This window comes from Periplaneta americana, chromosome 15, assembly GCF_040183065.1.
Source record: "Periplaneta americana isolate PAMFEO1 chromosome 15, P.americana_PAMFEO1_priV1, whole genome shotgun sequence".
NCBI classification, from domain to species: domain Eukaryota; kingdom Metazoa; phylum Arthropoda; class Insecta; order Blattodea; family Blattidae; genus Periplaneta; species Periplaneta americana.
The window spans coordinates 84,613,331-84,635,767 of NC_091131.1; the positions used below are offsets into that span (position 1 = coordinate 84,613,331).

At 34.0% G+C, this 22,437-nt stretch overlaps 2 protein-coding genes across 2 annotated transcripts in view; one reads left to right on the forward strand and one right to left on the reverse strand.

Annotated features, from left to right (window-relative positions):
• The first annotated feature begins 2,970 nt into the window (after nt 1-2,970).
• Nucleotides 2,971-18,571, forward strand: LOC138715172 (importin subunit alpha-1). Its single transcript, XM_069847741.1, has 5 exons — nt 2,971-3,130; nt 5,407-5,741; nt 11,054-11,196; nt 12,800-12,987; nt 15,276-18,571. Exons 2-5 carry the CDS (start codon nt 5,432-5,434, stop codon nt 15,721-15,723), a joined length of 1,089 nt encoding a protein of 362 aa, XP_069703842.1. The 5' UTR covers nt 2,971-3,130; nt 5,407-5,431; the 3' UTR covers nt 15,724-18,571.
• Nucleotides 18,572-18,776: 205 nt separating this feature from the next.
• Nucleotides 18,777-22,437, reverse strand: part of LOC138715173 (uncharacterized) — a 71,940-nt gene continuing 68,279 nt past the window's right edge. Inside the window, exons 3-4 of the mRNA XM_069847744.1 lie at nt 20,323-20,482; nt 18,777-19,090 (exon numbers count right to left, since the gene is read on the reverse strand). Of these exons, the coding sequence (XP_069703845.1) occupies nt 18,904-19,090; nt 20,323-20,482 (347 nt within the window). The 3' untranslated portion in view covers nt 18,777-18,903. The remainder of the gene's footprint in view (nt 19,091-20,322; nt 20,483-22,437) is intronic.

Sequence of the window (22,437 nt, forward strand, 5' to 3'; positions counted from 1 at the left end):
TGTTATTAAGACAATCCTTTGAACTGATCTCGCTTTGACAAAAAATTGTTTTAAATCCTCTAACCATAGACCCTGTGGCAAGCTTGAAAGTGTACAGGAAAATGTAGTCTATAATAAGGAAACAAGCGCCGCGGGAACCGGGCTTAGTTGCGTAAAAAGCATTACAGTTACGTCACTGGATATAAACAAGTTAGCAAATGGTCCAAACCTTCATTTTGTATTTATACTATTCACTTTTCTTGCAATAAAGTATTACAGTCATCAAAACTTAATAATATCTTGACAACTCTGAAAATGACGATTGCCGACACAAAAAGGACGACAAAGAGTATTATTAACACGATGAAATGCTTAAATTTCATATTACGCGCGCAAAGTGCTTAGACCACTGCCTTCTCTACATAGCTTCTCTATCTACCACGTAGGCATTTAGTAGACTCTGCAAACGATTCAACAATTCTAATGGAATCGAAGAAGTGACTTTCTCTTTATCCAGGTGCAAGAGGGCTATAATATTAATAACAGCTCTCTTGTTATTTAGGCTGATCGTACACGACGCTATGCATTCAGCATGTTTTGCTATTAGAGCAATGCAAAAGATAGTAAATATCAATACCTTAAAAACAATATACTTTGCATACTTTCACTCGGTAATGAGTTTTGGAATAATATTCTGGGGAAATTCCACAGATGGTAACAGTATATTCCTATTACAAAAAAGAGTAATTTAGAATAATAGTAAATGCCAAATCTAGGGAATCTTGCAGGACTACAAATAATGCCCATGGCTTGTCAGTATATCTTTTCATTAATAATCTTCCTCGTATGTAATCGTGAAAACTTTGTAACTAATTCAACAGTTCATAGCATAAATACACGTCAGAAAATTACTTTCATACTCTCCATCGGCAAGTCTATCATGCTATCGAAAAGGAATGCGTTATATGGCAGTAGAAATTTTAATAGCCTACCTATCGATATAAAAAATGAAACTCAAAACATAAGATTATTTAGGGCCAAATTAAAGAAGTACCTAATTTCTCACGCCTTCTATTCTGTAGGTGAATTCATGACATTCAATAACGCTTCATGAAATTGATACTAAAACTTTGTGTTGTACTAGTAGACTATATTGTAAACCTCTTCTGTATATATTTCATCTAGACTGTGACTATAAATTAAGACTTTAGCCTATAATAGTATTAAGTTTTTTGACTTGTTCCATATTCTAGCTATGAAGCAATGTATAAATACCATGGAATGTTAATAAATACAATACAATACTGATTGTAGACGAGACCACCGCCAGGCGATCATAATCAGCTACGAGTATTGCCAAATGATCGTTTCTCGTAGTTAACCTTAGCGTTGCAAAAGTTATTGTAAGGAGCAATACTAATAGAGAGAATGACCACTTAATGTCAAGCATTACGAAGTCCAATTCGCAGCCTCAATGTAAACACTATTAATGACATAATTAAATGTGTACGTGTGCTCCACAATTTTGTTCACAAAAGGGACGGCACGCCACATTCTTTAATATATTTGACGAATAACGAGGAAGGAGCAGCAGGAGTAGCAATGTCATAAGATTACAGCAAGAGATAGTACTGGATATTGACAATCGTACAATAGCACATAATTTAATAGACTATTTAAGCATATTACTTCTTGTCACTAGGAGGACAAATTCCATCTACTTCATCCAGTATATCCAGCAGAAATGGCCACTTGTGAAATGAGCTCACATGTTAGACGCAACAATAGAAATTATGAAGTAAAAGTGACAGAATACATTTTATATTATATTTATATTTGGTGAATTATTCAATATTATTGGGGACATAAGCGGGGTTATGTCTCCAAACAGTATTTCACCAGTAGTGGTGCCGTGTAGGCTACGAGCAGCCTTACATAAAGAGATTGCATGACAACGAGAACCCTTTCTAGGAAATTACAGTGACTTACAACTTACTTACAAATGGCTTTTAAGGAACCCGAAGGTTCATTGCCGCCTTCACGTAAGCTCGCCATTGTTCCCTATCCTGTGCAAGATTAATCCCGTCTCTATCATATCTCACCTCCCTCAAATCCATTTTAATATTATCCTCCCATCTACGTCTCGGCATTCCCAAAGGTCTTTTTTCCCTCCGACCTTCAAACCAACACTCTATATGCATTTTTGGATTCGCCCTTACGTGATACATGCCCTGCCTATCTCAAACGTCTGGATTGAATGTTCCTAATTATGTCAGGTGAAGAATACAATGCGTGCAGTTCTACGTTGTTTAACTTTCTCCATTCTCCTGTAACTTCATCCCTCTTAGTCCCAAATATTTTCCTAAGTACCTTATTCTCAAACACCTTTAATCTCTGTTCCTCTTTCAAAGTGAGAGTCCAAGTTTCACAACCATACAGAACAACCGGTAATATAACTGTTTTATAAATCCTTTCAGTTTTTTTTTAGAGCAGACTGGATGATAAAAGCTTCTCAACCGAATAATAACAGGCATTTCTCACATTTATTCTGCGTTTAATCTCCTCCCGAGTGTCATTTATATTTGTTATATTTGCTCCAAGATACTTGAATTTTTTCACCTCATCAAAGGATAAATTTACAATTTTTATATTTCCATTTCGTACAATATTCTGGTCACGAGACATAATCATATACTTTGTCTTTTCGGGATTTACTTCCAAACCTATCGCTTTACTTGCTTCAAGTAAAATTTCCGTGTTTTCCCTAATCGTTTGTAGTTTTTCTGACAATGACTAATATAAAAGAGCCACTGTAGAAGAAATGAAGATCCGTCGATAACAGCTATTCGACAGCGATATCTAGAGAACTTGGACGAAATGAGATTGACGCACCATCTAGCGACAACTAGTAGTTACTAACACATTCTTGCAGAGAGAATAGGAACGAGATCGAAATCGATTTAATAATTAGTACAACTGTAGAAAAGCGCACAATGTGCATGTATTCATTGTGCATTGATTCACACCAACGGGCTGGTTCACACGGATAGTGCTCTTTAACCGCTGAATCAAATACTATAAATATAGTTATTGTATTTGGCTGGACAAACCTCTATGTCTTTTTATGGCTCAACCATATATAGGAGCGCAGGTAAGACTCACAGTGACGTCATTATATGCACATTTGTACGCATCCCCTTTTAGGTCTTTCTATTATACATTTTAAGCCAAAAGGGCCCTCTTGTTTTAAGCACAGACTGCACAGCATAAACAATAAATAGAGCAACGAGTTAGCTGCACAGATGCTGTGTTCAGAGAGTATTGGAAAGAAGTTAGCTCTGATCAAATAATCATATTTTAATTATTTGAATAAAATAACAATTTTACTGTTCGTTTAAATATAAGCTATAAGGCTTTTAGAGCGCAGAACATCATAAAGTGTAATAAAAAAAACATTAAAGGAATTATCATTGCACCCTGGACCAAAATGATCGTATTTCAATTATTTAAATAGGGTACAATTGCTTTTAAGAATGTTATACGAATTATCCTTGCATAAAGAAACGGATGCTCCTTGGACCAAATGATCGTATTTTAATTACTTAAATACAATAAATTGCAATTAAACATGTCGAACGAATTATCCTTGCACCAAAAGCAGATTCTCCAGGAACTAAATGATAGTAGCCTATTTCAATTATTTGGATATAATAACAATTAAAAAAACAAACATGTCAAAGAAATTATCCAAACACCAAAATGCATGCCCCCTGAATCAAAATATCGTACTTTAATTATTTAAATACAATTGCAATTAAGAATTATATTAAACGAATTCTTCTTCTACCAAAAAACTGAAGCTCCCTGGAAAAAAATTATCGTATCTGAATTAGGTTTAAATACATTTGCAATTAAGAAACATGTTAAACGAATTATCCTTGCACCAAAATGTATGCTCCCTAGCCCAAAATATCATACTTTAATTACTGAAATACAAAATTGCAAGGAAACATGTTAAACGAATTATCCCTCCCCTTTAAATTTGCTCCAAAAAAGAATTATCAAAATTTGCCTATATGAACCTTTTGATTACCCAACGAAATTAATTTTTCAGGAATTTGGTGTATCAAATCTAGAACAAATTTATAAATAAACATTGCTGATTTACTTCCATAAAAATCATAAAAATATTTAAATCTGATCCTCGTGAATACCATACGAGACAAAACTACAGTTTCTTTCTAAACACCCCCAAATGCCACACAACTGCTGGATTAAAACACAGCAGAAATTTTGGACCCAAAATATATAATGGATTAATTACAGCTTACCCTGAACTAAGTACACTGAACACACATAGATTTAGGAAACAAATTGGAATAATTAGTATTTAATTGTTTTGTCTTTTCTTAAGCTAATTGAGTTTAAAAATGTAATCTAATACTCGTGTACTTTGTATTTTATATATTTGTATGTTATTACATGGTCTGTATTTTACTATATATCAATGTTATTGTGCTGAATGAACACTCTTCAATTTTGTATAACTAAACTGAACTGCGCCTTAGCACGAGCTTCTGCTTTTTCTGGCTGCAATGCCTAATGTAGTGTAAACCTAGTGTATTAAATAAATAAATTTGAAGTTTGAAACCAAAAACGGATTCTCCCTGGACTAAATGATCGTATTTAATTAGTTCATAGTTTGATCTGGTATATTTTATAAAGTTGCTTTGAGTGAGATACCTATTGTTAGTATAGTAGGCCGTGACTAACCAAGTACATATATTGTACATAAGGATTGGCACTGTGAGGGAAATCGGTCGGAGTTTGGGATGGCCCACATGCCACAGGTGTTGCTAAAGATGTTGTTCTAAAACACTGCGGAATTGCTTATCATTTACCGGATTAATATGTAATAGTGTGTGACATTTGAGATTTTCGTGGTCGTTGTTTTAGAATTTCATTGGTATGTTACATTTCATACATGAGTTATAGTTGCTGTAGCGAAAGTGACTGCAAAAATTAAGATAGTCTACTGTAAGGTAGAAGTGAAAGGGCCTGTAAGAAAGGTAGTGTTGGTTATCAATTCAGTTATGATCAAATTTGGTATATTTTTGACAACAGAATTTAAAGAAATTAAATTTTGGTAATTTGCTAGGAGACGTCATTGCACATAGACAAGTTTTACACTGAACCTAAACATGCCTAACCTTATTTAACCTTTGATTAATTATTGCTTAAGTACCAATATCTACTACAGGGTTAATGTAGAAGTAGTCTATATGTAATAACATCTCCTAGAAAATTACCTGAATTTTAAATATTGTTATAGAAAATAATTTAACAAACACTCAAGGATAGGATGAAAGAATGTATTATGATGTGGAAGGATTTTTTTTTCTTTTCATTTTTGTGAATAATTTTCAGGTTTACCAAAATAATTCAGAAAATTATGTCCGAAGATTCACCAGTAGATTTTTTACGACAAAGCTTCAGAGATCTGGGAGATCAAGAGAGACGTCAGCACAGAGAATTACAAGTAAATAGCAGGCGTAGCACACTTGGTGAACTACAGAATATTCAAAAGAGAGCTGTCTCGTCTGAGGAGGTGAAGGCATTGGCAGATAAACTAAAACATAAAAGCCAGTTCACGAGTCAAGATTTCTTAGGACTTAATAACGCTCTCATACAGAGTGAAGAAAACATTGTTGCATTCTTCAAAGTGCAAGGGGCATTGCATGCCCTTGTTCGTGAGTTATTAGGTATGTTATAGTCTGGTCTGCGACACTTAGGCATAAGTCATTAGTTTGTGTTGTTGCATCCCAGTATTTCTTTACAATATCCTCACTGATTTTGGAGTCTCACAGGTGTTGGTTTGTTCAATATCCATTTCTTGTGGTTCAATACATTGCATAACAATATTAAAAGATAGTTTCCCCAATTTACATAAATGTTTTGCAAACATAATCATATTCAGTGGCAAGTTTTAATTTTGCAACAGCTGATTTTCTGGGATAACTAGTAATTAAATTTGTATTATATAGAATCTTCCCTCATTTTGAGTGTCTTGCAATTTTAAGCAGTACAAGTACTGGTACATATTTTAATGTTCTTCCCACATTTTAATTTTAATTTATCATATGTTTTTTTTATGTATAAAGTATTTGCATTTTACTTCCTTTTTTATTAAGTCTGTCTGCAACCTGATTTTCATATGCTCTACTGTGGATGGTTTTTTTTACACCAATGGCGGATATAACTGCGACCGTAATGTGAACTATCGCGATGATGATATACAAATGCAGGAGAAGTACAAGTGATGCTCTGGGCTGCAGGACTCCACTGGCCTCGGTCGGGTAATACTTCACTGTTTGTCATTCACCCATATGAAGTCACTTATGTAGACCAAATGAAATGAGAAAACCCCTATGTTACTTGGACCACAGACTTGCACAACACAAGTTATAAATCGGCAGTACACTGGGCATCAAATCCGGGTCCATAGGATTATAAGTCCAGCACTCTAGCCATGGCGATTTACTGTTGATGTTATATCTATTATTTGCAGTCAGAATTTTTATATAATGAATGACATAAATGAACGAAAAATTCTCGAGATATGTAATTAATATTATGTATTCCGCAACACATGCAATGGAGGGGAAAAGGAACTGGCTACTTTAACCCATTATCTCCTGGCTTAGTTGTCTTATTGATGTCACGAGGTTCAAACCTGTCTCGGACAGTTGACTAAATGACATCAAAAAGTCATTTTTAAAAAATGTAGTAATTACAATTGAAAACCTCCCTGGAATAAGAATGTAACCAACGTAACTGTAATTCATGATTCAGGAGAAAAGAAAACAATTTCAGGGACATATTTCATTAGACCTAAATTTACTGTCACAACCATCTGACTACACAAGGATACAAGTTTATTCAGCCATTGAACACAATAACCTATTGGGTAGAATCCAATGAAGAGTCGCTGTCGTCCGATCAACAAGTTGAATGACGTAAGAGGTTTATATGATTCACGTACATCTACACATTACTTTGCAAGTACGAAAAATTGTTTTTATAAAATTTTGGAAATTTAACTTACCTCAAAGTAGTTGTTATGTGTTGGTGTAGATTCTGGGAGTTAATGGTGTATGTCCATTGCCCAGATACGATTTTTAATGTTGTTTATAAAGTCGATAAACATTTGATAAGCTTATGTTCTTCAGTTTGCACTCTCGGAATGCCAGCATAGGAACTCAAATTATATATAGATTGTCGGTTTTTGGTGTTTTATCTGGTAGCCTAATAATCTTTGTTCATTGCATCAATTTACACTATTTTCGTCATCTGTGTCGGTGGTTTTACATAATTCGCGGAAGTTAAAGATCTTTCGTGATGTGTCAGATACATGTGATGCACAGGCCATCGTAAGATTACTAGAATAGGTACTAAAGGGAGTAGTGAATCGATTTAATATACGTAAATAAGGCAATTGATAGTAGATAAGTGGACTAACGCCATCTTTTGGTTATTTATCATATTAGTTTACTGACTTGTATAATACAAGTTAATTAATTTGTCATTTATTTGGGAGGTTAAATGTAATTATGTTAATAGCAAACTAATGAATTCAATTCTTTTATATAATAATTAACTTATATATTTAATGCCTTCGGAAGTATTACACGTTAATTGTGTCTAATTATAATTTTTAAGGGTTTATTTTTCAACGAATTCGTAGCATAATGGTTATGTTGGTGGTTCAGTGAACGAAAAGTCCTAGGATCAAATCCTGGCGTATTCAAAGGCTCGTCATATATTTTAATTTAAGATGAAGTAGTTTATAGAATAAAGTAGGTAGAGGGTAAAATAGACAAAAGTATGTGAGGAAGCGTGTGCAGTGAAGTGGTATAGGGTAGGAGAAAGAAAAGTTGAGCCACCAATTTCATTCATATTTTCAAGTATTATCGTGTGTGACGTCACATTGCGTCGTCGATCTCCAATTCGTCTGGAAGAACAGCTTTGAATTTTACCATTTATTGTTATAAATACATGCTTTAAAATTACTTTTTCCACCTGCATTAAGTACATATTTAAACAATATGACGTCTTCAATTGTAGATTTCTAATGATGAAAATTAAATTTCACGTTTTGGTAACTGAATTTATTGTACATCTTATTACACAACTTTTAACGATATATCACTTTGGAATATAAAGTATATATAATACACGAGTATATTCTTTCACGTGTTAATTAACTAGTCAACAAAGTAACCTAGTTAATTAGCACATGAAAGCATATATATCCCCCGGTACTTTACATTCCGAAGTGAATTTATTGTATTTAAATTCTCATAATAATCTATATTTCAGTAAAAACATTTACATTTCTGATCATAACTAAACTGTGAATTTTAAATATAGGCCGAACTATAATCAAAACTAATTTCAATGTAATTTACATATCAGTATTTAATAGTGTCGTGCATTACAGGTGCTATGTTCGGTTCAAGTTTGTCGAGTATGGCGAAGTTCGATATATGCAGAAGGAGGCTTGTCGTGTTTGTTCCACTTCGTTATAAAAATGTTTTTGTTGTTGTTTTCTAATGTCAGGCGTTTGACAATGTCATTTGACCTCTTGCACTCCAATATTTTTCAAAGAATTATCATGACCAGCCAACGAAGCACAGATTTTGAGGTGTTCCGAATCCATTTCTTGGTTTGAGTTGCACAATGGGCAGTTAGGGGACTGATATATTCCAATTCTATGCAGGTGTTTAGCCAAACAATCATGGCCTGTTGCCAATCTAAATGCAGCTACAGACGATTTTCGTAGTAAATCGGGAATTAACTGTGGATTATAAAAATATTCGGTGTCCTCCACTCCCACCTCCTTATGTTTTAATCTCTTAAGAATTTTAGCATTGTTTTGCATATGAAATAAGACGAAGTTTGTAATGTCTTGGTTGCCTCTCTCATGTTCGAACATTACAGGACACTAGTATGGTATTTAACTGAAATTGTTTCTTGTCCCTGTTCAGTTCAACATCTGTTCATTGAATCACTGGCTGCTCTAAAAGTCATATCTTTAAACATAAGTGACACTGCCGAAAGTACAAAATATGGTTTCATGTAAGAAAATATGAAAAATAATACATGTAGTTTTATATACAGTGATGGGTATTTGACTCTGCGTCATTCACCAAACATCCCCATCTACTGTAAGAGTGTAGTTCTTTTTGCCTCCATAGGGGTTGTCCTTGGTGCACCATGGAAGGTGAACTACACAGCACTGCATGATGATGAACATGATTGTTGGAGCAATGATGGATTACTTGTTGTGGAAATGGATGTACTCCATGAAAACCTACCACTTAGCACCAAGATGGATGTACTCCATGAAAACCCACCACTTAGCACCATCTTTTTCACCACAAATTCGCCAAATCCGGGTTACCAGTGTGGAAAAGGTCGCCCTAGTCATTCGGCTAACAAACTCGGGAATTCGTAATTTGTGTAAATTTGTGTGAATATATATAGCATTAAATTTTATTTTATAAAATATTTATTATTTACAAATCTATTTATTTTTTGCTTTACAAAATAATTACTACAACCTCAAGTTTAGTTTACAAACTTTGCAAAAATTAGCTTTGTTAATAATACAAAAAAAGTAGTAATTAAAATATTTTATGAAAATTAAGATACATTTATTGCTGGAATAACATGATATTTTAAGATTAATTTTTTTCATGATGATATAGGTAACAGATCAAATTTTAGTTTGAAAACTCACTTGTGGACCAAGGGTCCGTGGACCACAGTTTAAGGATTACGGGCTTAAGAAATATTGCTAATGTGGTATAGGCTTTGACTGATTACGTAACTGATAATATCTTCATAAATTTCTGTGTGAATTATTTTTCAAATGCATTATTTAGTTAGGTACAGTACTGATGTAACAGCGTTATTTAGATACTTGTATGTTACTACGTAGATTTAGTAATACCACCTAGTAGTGGTGTACGAAAGAAGGTACTTTTTTGAAGTTACATATATTAAATTAGGTTAATTGTAAATGTAATTATTTTTTCAGAGGGTTAGGTTTTAAATAATTTTATTCTGAAATATAAATTTTGTAATTTTGAACAAGGCTACTGAAATCTGTAGAAGCCTCGTTTAAAACTATCCTATGATCATAGGTTGTGAAACTTGCCTCAAGCCCTTGTTTATTTTCTTTAAGGTGAAAGCAACATTGGCTGAATTATTGTGGTGTAATATGTTTTATTTTTCATTTCAACCGTGGTTAGAAAAGTGCCAAACAAACTACAAGCAATTTTGCAAAAGCCCTTTTGATTTTGTGCAGTGATTCAGTAGTAGTATGTACACATTATAACTTCTAAAAAATGTTATTTATTAATCAATAACTGTATGATGGAATGTACACTCTATTGATACACATCAATACGACCAACTGGAGATAGATTACACAACAAACTATAGAAATAAAAAAAGTTTAGCAGTGGTAAAATCTAATGCTGTCACAAACATTAATCATTATGTAACTTGACTTCTTGGGCAACAAAGACTGGATCATTAAACTATTTTAATATTTTTTCTTGTCGATGTTAATTTTTCATAGAACACTGCTTTGTGAATGTACAGGAAAGGGACTGAAATTCCAGAAATGTCCTCGAAGTGTGTATTAAAATGATTCAGATTAGCCTATAGTATACCCTATACCAGGGGTTGTCAGCACAAAGCACGCTGGGGCTAGCCTCACTTGCCCACTGAAGACGCTGTGCACTATAGTGCTCTTGTAGCTGCTAGCGGGTATGCTCTCTATCTCTCCCTGTTGCACGACAGTGCACATGGGACGGCACCGCGTACCCATTGCACATTTCAGCGAGTGCTGACGAACACTGCCCTATACAGTTGCTCAGTGAGAGAGAGAGAGAAAGAAAACAAATCACCCATCCTTGTCTGAGATCGAACCCACATAGCCTGTTGTGCTGTCCATTGAATCCACCAGATGGTATATTAATTAATTTTATGTGTGTGTGTGTAGGACAGAATGCTTCACTCCAATTGGCTGCTGCAAACTGTTGCTGTAACTTGTCTCTCGGAAATGAGAAGTCATGCCTGCAGCTAACAAAAGCAGCTGCACCTTATCTTCTGTCCAATTTGGATGGATTAAATCATCATTTGTTGGTAAGCAAACTGGCGTTTCATCAACTATCCAAAAATGTATCGAAACTTTATTTTCAGAAACATTAAGTTATACATACTGTAGTTTATAACAGTGCTAGAAATAACTCCATTGACGGTAATAGGACAATTTTCTCGGAGAACTCCAGTTTCCCCTGTCATAATTCTATAGATTCATGATCATCTCACTATCACGCCATGAGAAAGTCACCAGCTTTGCTAGCTAACATTTTAAAATATCCTCTATCATATAGTAAGGGGCTTTATGCCTGACAGGTTAGTTACAAAGGCTGAAAACATATGAGAGAAATATATTTAAGAAAAACATTTTGAAAATCGAGTATATTCTCTGAACCATCTTTTGTCCTATGGCCAAATGACAAAAAGTATATATTTTCTATGTTACTGGTATGTGTTATCACAAGCAAGCTGCATACCATCAATGCTCACTGCACTACTCACAAAACACTTGGTAACAATATATCTTCCTGTAATGATACATACCTATAAGGAAAAATGTATTAAGTGCGCATCAAGTTCAAGTAAACAATATTTTAGGCCACAATAGCGCAAAAGAGATAAGTTGGTCAGTTGCTGTGTGTATAAACCTGCCAAGATTATAATATGCCTAAAGAACAGTGATCATTTATGTGATGCTTATGTAAAAACTAAACTATAGGGAACAACACAAATAAAATTTTATAGAAAATTTCCTAATTTCCCAATTCCTAACAGAGCCACGATATACAGAAGTGTAAATGAAACAAAAAAATTGGCAGGCCTATTTCAAACAAGAAAACGAAAATGGCGATGTTGCATACTAATAGAAGAGGAGCTAGGTAAATGTGAAAATATCTCCCTGATCTCTTGTTGTGTGTTGTTCACTAATGAGGAAATTTGTTGTTGTTTTCTAATGCCAGGCGTTTGACAATAAAGTCATTTGACCTCTAATGAGGAAATTTAAAGAACCTAGTGTAGAAGTACTATTTCCACGCTTTAGAAAATCTGAAATACCTATTTTTAGACGAGAAATTGCATCACTTAAATTCCCAAGGCATCATACCTAGGATCCATAGTACAGAATGCGCACTGTTCGTATCCTCATGGGGAAGGAATTTTCTCATGAAATCTCGGCCAGTGCATGGGACTGGTACCCATCCAGCATTGTGATGAATTTGGGGAACTTCGATATGTAGAGAAATCCAGTTTAGAAGACCAGTTTTAACGGCTGGAGGAGTGGAGGGGGGGGGATCATCATGCTGAACACGATACCTCTGTTCTGGTTGGATGATCGTTCACCTCTGCTGAGGCATATGGAAGTGAAGCCAGCTGCTCAGCCTTGACCTTTCATGGCTATTCACACCACAGAAGTCCCCAAGAATTCTTTCGTGTAAATTTTAACTTTTTAAGGGAACACCTGTTATGACAGATGCAGGTATAGAATATTTTTAACATCAGATATAAAACGAATGACAAGTATTATCAATTATTAAGAAAATCTAATTTTGCCTGCTATTCTGCAGCAAGCTCTTGCATAATTAAAAGTTGAGTGTATTTATCATGCTTATGCGAGGTATAATTTTGTTTTTTTCTTTCTTTTCTACAGGAAGTTTGTACCTGGACTTTGGGTAATCTAGCAGGATGTCATATTAAACCATGGGAAATATTACATTCGCAAGGTCTTCTGCCTAAACTGTTACAGCTGATTACATCATCCAGTAGTGATATAATACATTCTGTTATTTATGCACTTACTCATTATGTCAGAATTGGATTAAATTCCGACAATCTAGAGTAAGTATGCATTTTACCTCTTACTTTATGCTTACATTATCGTTTTAGAATAAAATCACAGTTTTGGCACAAGCAACATACGAGAACACAATATCTGAAATTTTGTTTTTATGAAGATAGTATTTCAACTACCGGTAATTCACATCATCTTGTACAACAACAACGAGAAATATATCTAAGGACTACTCATAGTTTGTAATAAAGCTTAAAAGTTCTGATCCCTCTGTCTCCTTTTGTGTCTTCTGCAGTCTCATTTTTTACGTCTATAATGAAGAACAATTTTGATTACAATAGTCGTTCACTGATCATCCTGTCAATGAGTTTGAGCCACTTGCACTGGTATTCTTGCATATTTTCGATTGTGTGTTTAACTCGTATTTCAGAAATACATCAGCATTTACCATATTTGATGATCGAAATGTGTGAATTCTAAATGCAGTCTTAAAAGCACATTTGAACTGATTCCAGTTGTCGACAATTTTCTTTATTTACAATCAAAATTTCAGTGTCATCTTTATATCCATAAATTCATTTTTTAAATAAAATAGTGCAGCTATTCATTTCAGAAGAATAGAAACTGGAAGGCTACGTAGGAAATATTCAGATAGATATTAGTCTAAAAGAAGACTATTTATAGGACATACGTATAATGAAGAGATACGGAAAATATAGATGGCCTTAAATTACAATTGGTGGAGCTAGATGAAAATATATTGGAACTATTATTTGTAGTCTTCCGAGTATTTGATATGAATTAAACCAATCAGTTTATTCAAGTTCATATTTTTCTCTTAGTTGCTTGTTTAATCACTTTGAACAGGACGCACAATGAGTCATACTAGTGTAAGTGCAGAGGCAGTGTCAGCATTTTTAATTTGGGAGGCATTCGAATAGGTCCCCCACATTATTGAAATAATTATGAGGAAATACTCTTATTATTATTATTATTATTATTATTATTATTATTATTATTATTATTATTATTATTATTATTATTATTATTATTATTAGTCAAGATAAACGATTCTGGTATTAAATATTAGTACAGGTGCATATAATTAATTTTAATTAACACCAGGGAATCTCTCTTGATATAGTTTTGAAATTCACAGGCCCAATTTCTTAACATATAATTATCCCACATACTCAGTGTTCAGTTACTATATCTGTATGCCATTTTAAGCTATAAATTATAAACATGAACACAAACATACAACACCTAATCTCATCTTGGCTTACACTGAGACTAAGGCAAGCTGAGATGAGACTGTGATCCAGTCGCTGTTAGCAATGTTACCATATTTACCCATCAATAACATTTCCTCTCTGTAACTGGTACGTGGGAGTGGGAGTGCATTGGTCAACAGTCATTTTATCACTTCATGATAAGGGAATAACTTCATCATCATCATCATCATCATCATCATCATCATCATCATCATCATCATCATCATCATCATCATCATCATCGCCATCACTGCCATTTTTGTCTTTGTGCTACATGGTTTATATTTAAAATTTCGGATGTAGGCAATGCTTATGTGATACTATAGAATCAAATTCATGTAGTAGTTCATTATAAGAGATAAAAATAAAAACAGACAAACATACGAATACTATTACAAAAAAATCTTAATTTCAAATTGATCCTTAGTCACAATTTTACAAAATGTTAGATATTTTTTACGAGTTTATTGAAGTACAGAGAAATTATAATAATATGTAGATTGATTAAAATTGTCGCATAAAATATATATTTTTTGGCAGATATAATCCCCACAGAACCCCTTCTACATCCTAAAACAAATCTTGTAAATCTTGGAGAGACCTAGTAGGAGGTTGAGTTGATACCGGAAGTTATGGCAAAATTAATATTATCCCTCGTCCACACAGGTTTGAAGCTAGGTTCTTCTAGTTGATTTATCAGTAGAGCCAATTGAGCTATGGTATTATAATTGAATTTTACCGTTAATACATCTTGATTACACAATTTTTAACACTATATCACTTCGGAAAACGTATTACTGTCTTTCACGTGTTAAATTCTATATTACCTTGTTAACATGTTTCGGCCTGCTATTGGCCATCTTCAGAACTGGTTGTTGCTGGTCTTGGCGCCTTTTGTTTTGGTTCCTGTGGGGATGTGTTTGTGTAGTGTAATGTGGAGTCAAAGAGTGTGTGTAGGTAATATAGAATTTAACACGTGAAAGACACTAATACGTTTACTGTTAAATTAAAATATTATAAGATTCATAATTACGTATTACATGGAATTTATTCACTTGCAGCTTAGAACAGCAGAGAAATATCGCTGTGAGTGCACATAACCTGATGGAGAGAGACCGCTCATCCTGCTGGCTGATATATCTGCTCTCCTGCTCTGGTGACTCTGATGACATACTATTAAACAACTCTGTGGTGGTACGATCACTTCGGCTTCTGGGAGAATGCAATGCTAATCAGGATGTACTGATCATTACTGCCCTTGTAAGAATCTTGGGGAACTTAAGTGTGAATAGCTCAGCTGCAGAAGTCATCCTGAAGGAACCTTCAATAGTATCAATCTTGTGCACACTTCTTACATCTCCATATGCACATGTGCAACGTGAAACTTTGTGGCTTATTGGGAATTTGGTGAATCATCCTTCAAAAGAGATTCAATATCTTGTTACAATTAGCAATATAGAAAATATTCTTGAACCGTTACTAAGTGTTGCTTTATCTAAAGTTGCATAATTTTATGAAGTGTTAAATTGGATTAAAGATAAGGTACTGAATAAAATTGTAAACAATTTTCAGTTCAATCCAGGCATTTCAAAATTACGCCCAAATTTCCAATCTCCAGACATCTCGATCCTCCTATAAACCACAGAGTATATTCCTCCTCTCCATCTCTTCGTTTATGCCATTCTCCCATGTTCTTCTGGCCTTTCGCATTTCTTCCTTTCAGGAGGTTTCGAATCAAATAGTTTCTTTGGAGTCCTGTAGTGGGCATTCTTTAAATATGACTATAAATTAATTAAATATATAAAAGAAATCTGTATTTTTCTGAAATTGTATTATCATCACCATCATTATCAAACTTCAATAATACAACCTTCTGACCTGCTCTGATTTTAGTCCTGTGAAATTTTGAACCAATGCTAGACATTTACAAGTAGTGAGATCCCCTGGTCATGTGATCAGAATAAAAAGACCACATGTGCCTTTGCTATGAAAATATTAAATTACACTCTCTTATATTTTCTTCTACTTTTAATTAACTGAAGCAATTGTAATTGAATTCTAAGAGTTGTATATGAAAAAAAAAATTAGATCATCATAATCAGGAGGGATATAAACATTTATTCGTAAAAATATTTCAAATTTAGAAAAAGAACAGCAGTTCTAGGAAATATTTCTCAGTAGGACTTTTTGTTTTCTCCAAAAACGTTCCTAAATTTGTGGGAAATATCTGAAATTTTAAAACGGTTTGTATAATATAACACACATTATAATGTTAAAAATAAATAATTTTTTATTGGTACTAAAAATTTAAAAGAGTTTTTTTGTTGTTTCTTACGTATTATCATTACTTGCATAGCTACTGTACTGTAAATGTTTTTATTTTGAAATAGAGATGATTTAATTAGCTTAACTGTGATATATTAAAGAGTCTTGTAAGCTAATTTTTAATGCACACGTTTTAAGAGAAAACCCACTATAGCAAACACTGAGAAAGAGAGAAATTAATTTCTGCTGGGATCTGGAATTCTCATCACTGGAACACTAGTCCTTATACCACCACGTCACTACTTTTTAGTCACCTGGTTTTCTGATCAATATGACATTTTTTCACCAGCGTCCTTTGTTATTTCGACCTTTTTGTCACCACTCCCTTGGTCATCTGTTTGGCAGAAATGAAAGGTGAATCATCGTACATATAATAAAAATTTTAATTATTAGAGTGTATATAGTATTATGTAATTTATGTTTCAAAATTTCTAGCTACATTATATCCAACGATTGTTAGGTAAGCCATCTTGGTGTACTTGGTGTACTTCTTCTTTAAGTGATGTAAAAAGTGCTTCATATGCTTACATTTTTTTTTTTTTTTCTTTTCAAGAGTACCATTACTACTGGCAGCTACTGTCCATGGTTTTGGACTTGGATCGTATACTTATAGTTGAAGGAAGGCTGTGGAAGCAGACTTAAATATGCTGTCCATTGTCCAGAACGTTGATCTTTGCAGCATTCTCAGCTGTCTATCTGTTGAAAAAATAGCCATTTTTTCATCTTGCACTGTGTTAAAATACAAAAATCTACTTCCGTCTAGAGTTCTCTTATACTGATCGTCTATATCTTGCAAATCATCTTTATTCCATTGGTCTGGTGGTAAATTTTATCTTCGAATTTTACGCAGAGTTCTCTTTAGAGTTTCTTCCCTTGGTAGATTCAATTTGTTTCACTGGAAACACTTCTCGCATGATGCTGGACAATGACTGAAGATGGTGCACTTTCCTTCATCAACTCCACACGTTCTGTGGCATGGACCCTTCTCCAATGTGGCGCATGACTGGAATGTTCAGATGAGGCGTTGACAATTGAAGTTTTGTACATGCGATATGGTTATGGTAGAATTGCATCTCCCATGCTGACCACATTTCCAAACAACACCGGATTCACGGACTTTATGTTCGGTATACATATAGTAACCTTAATGTATTAATTTCTCATGGCTCCTAATGCTTCTTGTGAAAAGGAAATTCCTTTTGAGGGTGCTTAATCATTACATTAATTTAGTTGCAGCCGAAAATAAATAAGACATTCAAATTTAAACCAAAAATTTAACTGCGTAACTTTGGAAACAACAATTGTATTAAGCTTAAAAAAATTTATAAAAAACATTATTGTAGTCGATAGCGAAAATGTAATCTGTGACCACAAGTCCGGTGACGAAAATTTAATCTGTGAAGAAATAGTACAATGACGACAATTCCGGTGACGAGAATTCCATTTCTGCTAGTTCTTTGAAACGATTGAAAATGCAAATTGTGTGCTCCTATAAAGCATTTTCACATTAAGAAAAAGCATTGGTTTTATAGGCTTTGCCTAGTACATTGTAGAAGCTATGTGGTAAGTAGGCGTTTCTATGGCAACTGGTCATTTGATATGCTCAATGCTTTTTTTTTAACGTAGAATCCTCTATAATGAAACATATTTTCTTTTTACAAACTGCATATCTTTGAAAAATAGGAAGAACGAGGAATTGAAAAATACGAAAATCCCAAAAACCTATAATTTTTGCCAAAATTTCCGTTTTATGAATACTTTAAAATCACACAGGATGAGAAACACACGCCACTCCCTATGGGGAAAGAAAAAAATTATTTTTACTCTGCATAATTTCGTTACATCTCTGTCAAATCCTGAAAAAAAGGGTGTAAAATCAGATTCACATACTTGTCATGATGACAACTGTTTAAAAAAGGTCAACAATTATTCTTTCTCCATTCATGGTACGCTATACATCAACCGTCTTGGACCAATAACAGTAATTCTGTGAATTTATGAAGCCAAGGAGATGGAACCAGGCCTCATAAGAGAAGAAAATACAATATTACGGGTCTATTTCTTCATCATGTATGTTATCCAACCCATTCATAAACTGTATGTCTTGACTAAATGTAACATCTTCGTTGTAACTGCTGACATATCCTTGAAAACATTTAACTATGTGTTACTTGAAAGTTAAAGATGGTGAAATTATATTTCAAAATCGATATTATACATAGTAATTATTTCCAAAGTAAAAATATTAAAATATGTATTTTTCAACAACATCTACTGTACATAAATAGACTGTTAACATATTGATACGTATTATAATAGGAATGTTACCGGTACACAATACTATGTCCATTAATAAACTTCAGGTTAAGAAAATTGGCGAGGTTTTCTGAACTTCTTTGTAATGCAGCCTGACTCACTGCAGACTGGATCTACTTCTTGTATGCAAGGAACTCTCATTATGTTGAAGTATACATTCCCAAGTAGTATAGACAGAGGAGTGTTTCTCTTCTTTAGGCACTGGAGAAACCTGTCGTCACAGGAACAATGTGATCTGCAATGTGAACGAAATACTTTAGCAGCCAAGTGCACATACACATTTCGAAAATAGAGTAAGTAGTTTTTGCAGCAGTAATAATAGTATCAGATCAGAAGTAATGTAGCCCAATAGTAGTAGTAGAGGAGGAGGAGGAGGAGGTGGTGGTGGTGGTGGTGGTGGTGGTGGTGGTGGTGGTGGTGGAGGTTGTGGTTGATAAGGAGCAATGTAATAGTAATAGTAAATTTAGCAATGGTAGTAATAGTAGTAGTGATAGCAGATAAGAAGCAATATAATAGTAAATTTGGTGGTGGTGGTGGTGGTGGTGGTGGTGGTGGTGGTGGTGGCAGTGGCGGCAATGTAATAGTAATAGTAAAATCACCTATAGTAGTAGTAGTAGCAGTAGCAGTGATGATTTCAGACTATTTTCCTCCAAACAGGGCGAAACAGGAGGGAGACTGGAATTAATGAGAGATTTCTTGTGTGCTATTACTTTGTACTTTCATTTAAGTGTTATTATTATTAATTTTTTATTATCATCATCATCATCATCATCATCATCATATGCATATTTATTTGTACATTTTGAAATTCTTAAGGTCATAATTTTATTACATTACATTTTATTTTATTACCATCTACAACAGATGTCATCGCATAGAATCCCAAGAGCTATGCTTCGTTATCTCCCTCAAGGAAAGAGATCACTGAGACATCTCAAAAAATACTGGAAGGACAATTCTTCTTTGAGGCTGTAACAGGCCACATGGCCTAGTACTTGGAGGGATGATGATGATTATGATGATGATGATGATGATGATGATGATGATGATGCAGAGTAAATAGATTTTCCAGGCATAGACTCCCAGGCTCTAGAAATAATTCTGAATAAATTGAAAAAAGAAAGATAATATTTTGTACACCACAAATGTTATATATCGGTACCATTCCTGGTACACTTGAGTAGAGTGTCATTACAGTTACTGCTGTTATTTATTTACTTATATATATAACAGGGCAAAGCCCCAATTACAATAGACAGTACAGATTTGTTTTAAAAAAACATAGAATTGGATATAACATGAAAAAAAGAGATAAAACAGAAACAAATGCAAGATACAAGTGTACCATTAAAAAAAAAGTTATTATTATCGTCAGCTACAGAGAGTAACTTAATAGTCCACGAATTACATTTATAAGTTTCGAACTAGGAAATTCTGCCTAGAAGATTTTTGGCAATGGTAACTTACTTTGTAAAGAACTGCTCATTAGTGAGATTGTAGCGAGTTCTGTAGGATCGCACTTTGATTGGACATAGATCGTGTGTTCGACAACATTTGTCTACGTCTTTCTCTCTTCCCAGTTCATAGTATGTTGCTGCAACATCAGAAGTGCCACACCACTTGGTTCCTGCAACAGTTACCGTATGATAAGTCATTACTTCACTGATTAAGCCTATCAACGCCATCTCACAGTTAATATGCTCGGTAGTGAAATGGTTACCCCTATTCTCCATTGGACCCGACATTCACTGGTTAAAACCCAGCAGAGGACAGTTTATTTTTGACATGTATTCATAGAACCTAAAAATGACATTTTTGGTCAAAATTATATGATACTGTAAGTATTTCATATTTTCTCATTCCTTGGTCTTTCTAGTTCTCAAAAGCATATAATTATAGCTTACAAACGACACGTAATTGCTTGTTTTGTGAGCAGAGACATACTTTCCTTCTCAAAACTACTCAAATTACATTTCTCTTTAGTTTAATGTAGATATGAGTATGACTTTTGTAAGTAATAAGTATAACTAACAAGATATCCATAATGTAACGGTCTATGAAGGGCCAAGGCTGACCAGTTGACTGCTGGTCTCATGTCCACATGTCACAGCAGAGATGCACGATCATCCACCCAGTACGGGTGTAATGTGCAGTTAGCATGATGATCCCTTCAGTCATTACAACTGGTTTTCGAAACCGAATTTCACTACCTAGTATAGCTCCCCAAATTCATCATGATGCTAGTTGGGCATGGTCCCATACACTGATCGAAATTTCATGAAAAAATTTTTCTCCAGGAAGTTCGAACCAACACTCATTCTGTAATGCTACGGCATTTTATTATTTTCATAAAAAAAAGGCATGAACAAAAAACTGACTTTCAAGGTTCTTGTATGAATAACAATATTTTCACCATTACAATTACACATATATAAAAACTAAATATAAACATTTACATAGAGACAAAAAATTTTACAGGAGAAAAAGTTCGTCCAAAGGGCTGGACTCTGGAAGAGTACCCAAAACGATCATTGTATTTCCGCGTTGAATAGCAATACTTAAGCGTTGACGCAAATAAGTAGTGCAACGGCGATCACCAGTAATGGAGATCAAAATTTGGCTGATTTGAGATACCAAAACTTTAGCGTCATGACTCCAAGGACCGAAGGTCTCCACAGCAAATGGGACAGAGATATAATTGTCTAAAAGATGAATTAAATTAGAACCAATTAAATACATCATACTATGTATATTGAACCAAAAGAACTTAAAAAAACTGTCTAACCAATGGCATGATATTGGAAATTAAAAAATGTTTCATTAAAGTGAGAGGTATTTTATTTTCTTAAATTATGAAATGTATCACACAATTCTTTCGAGATTCCAAATATTTATATTCCCCATATATTAAAAAAAATTGGGGAAATCATTATTTAAGGTTATCACTATATTCAATGGAGCGCGAAATTATGGGGTTATTAAATAAAGTTATAGATGGAGAAATATCCAATATTTCAGACTAATGCATCATGTCGGATCCATCATCACGAAAGGCAAGGAAGGAGAAATATATTGTTTGAAAAATCTTTAGTACCTAACAGACCGAACATTGAGGCTCTAATAAGAAACTAACAGGTTCTCAATTCAAAAAAAAAAAATACATAATAGCAACCCACTTCGAGATTCAACACACAATTTCCTGAGAAATGAGGTGATGGAAAAAGATTTTATACCGGTAATTATGAACTAAATCTGATATACTGTACATAATTATTTCTAGTTCTTCGTTGCGAATTTTGTTAAAGTTCAACATCACCTCTGGCCAAAAGTAGGTAAGAGAGACAGCCAGAGAGCCCATTTTTGTCAGAGGGTTACGTTTTAGTTGTAAAAATTTGTTATGAGTGGTTAAATTGCTGAAGCAAGATCTTAAGGGCTGTATTCATAGACATTTTTAGCGCGGGCTTTCGGTGGATTATCAGCGTTTCTCGTATTCATAAACCAGTGTTAGCGATAGGATATGATTTGAATTCTGTACTAGTAACCAGTGGATAGCCGGGGCTAGCTTAGTACGCTCGTAGCACG

Coding starts and splice junctions, on each gene's coding strand:
- LOC138715172 (XM_069847741.1), top strand. CDS start 5,432: ATGTCCGAAGATTCACCAGTAGATTTTTTACGACAAAGCTTCAGAGAT. Junction 5,742..11,053: donor CCTTGTTCGTGAGTTATTAG/GTATGTTATAGT, acceptor GTGTGTGTGTAG/GACAGAATGCTTCACTCCAA. Junction 11,197..12,799: donor GATTAAATCATCATTTGTTG/GTAAGCAAACTG, acceptor TCTTTTCTACAG/GAAGTTTGTACCTGGACTTT.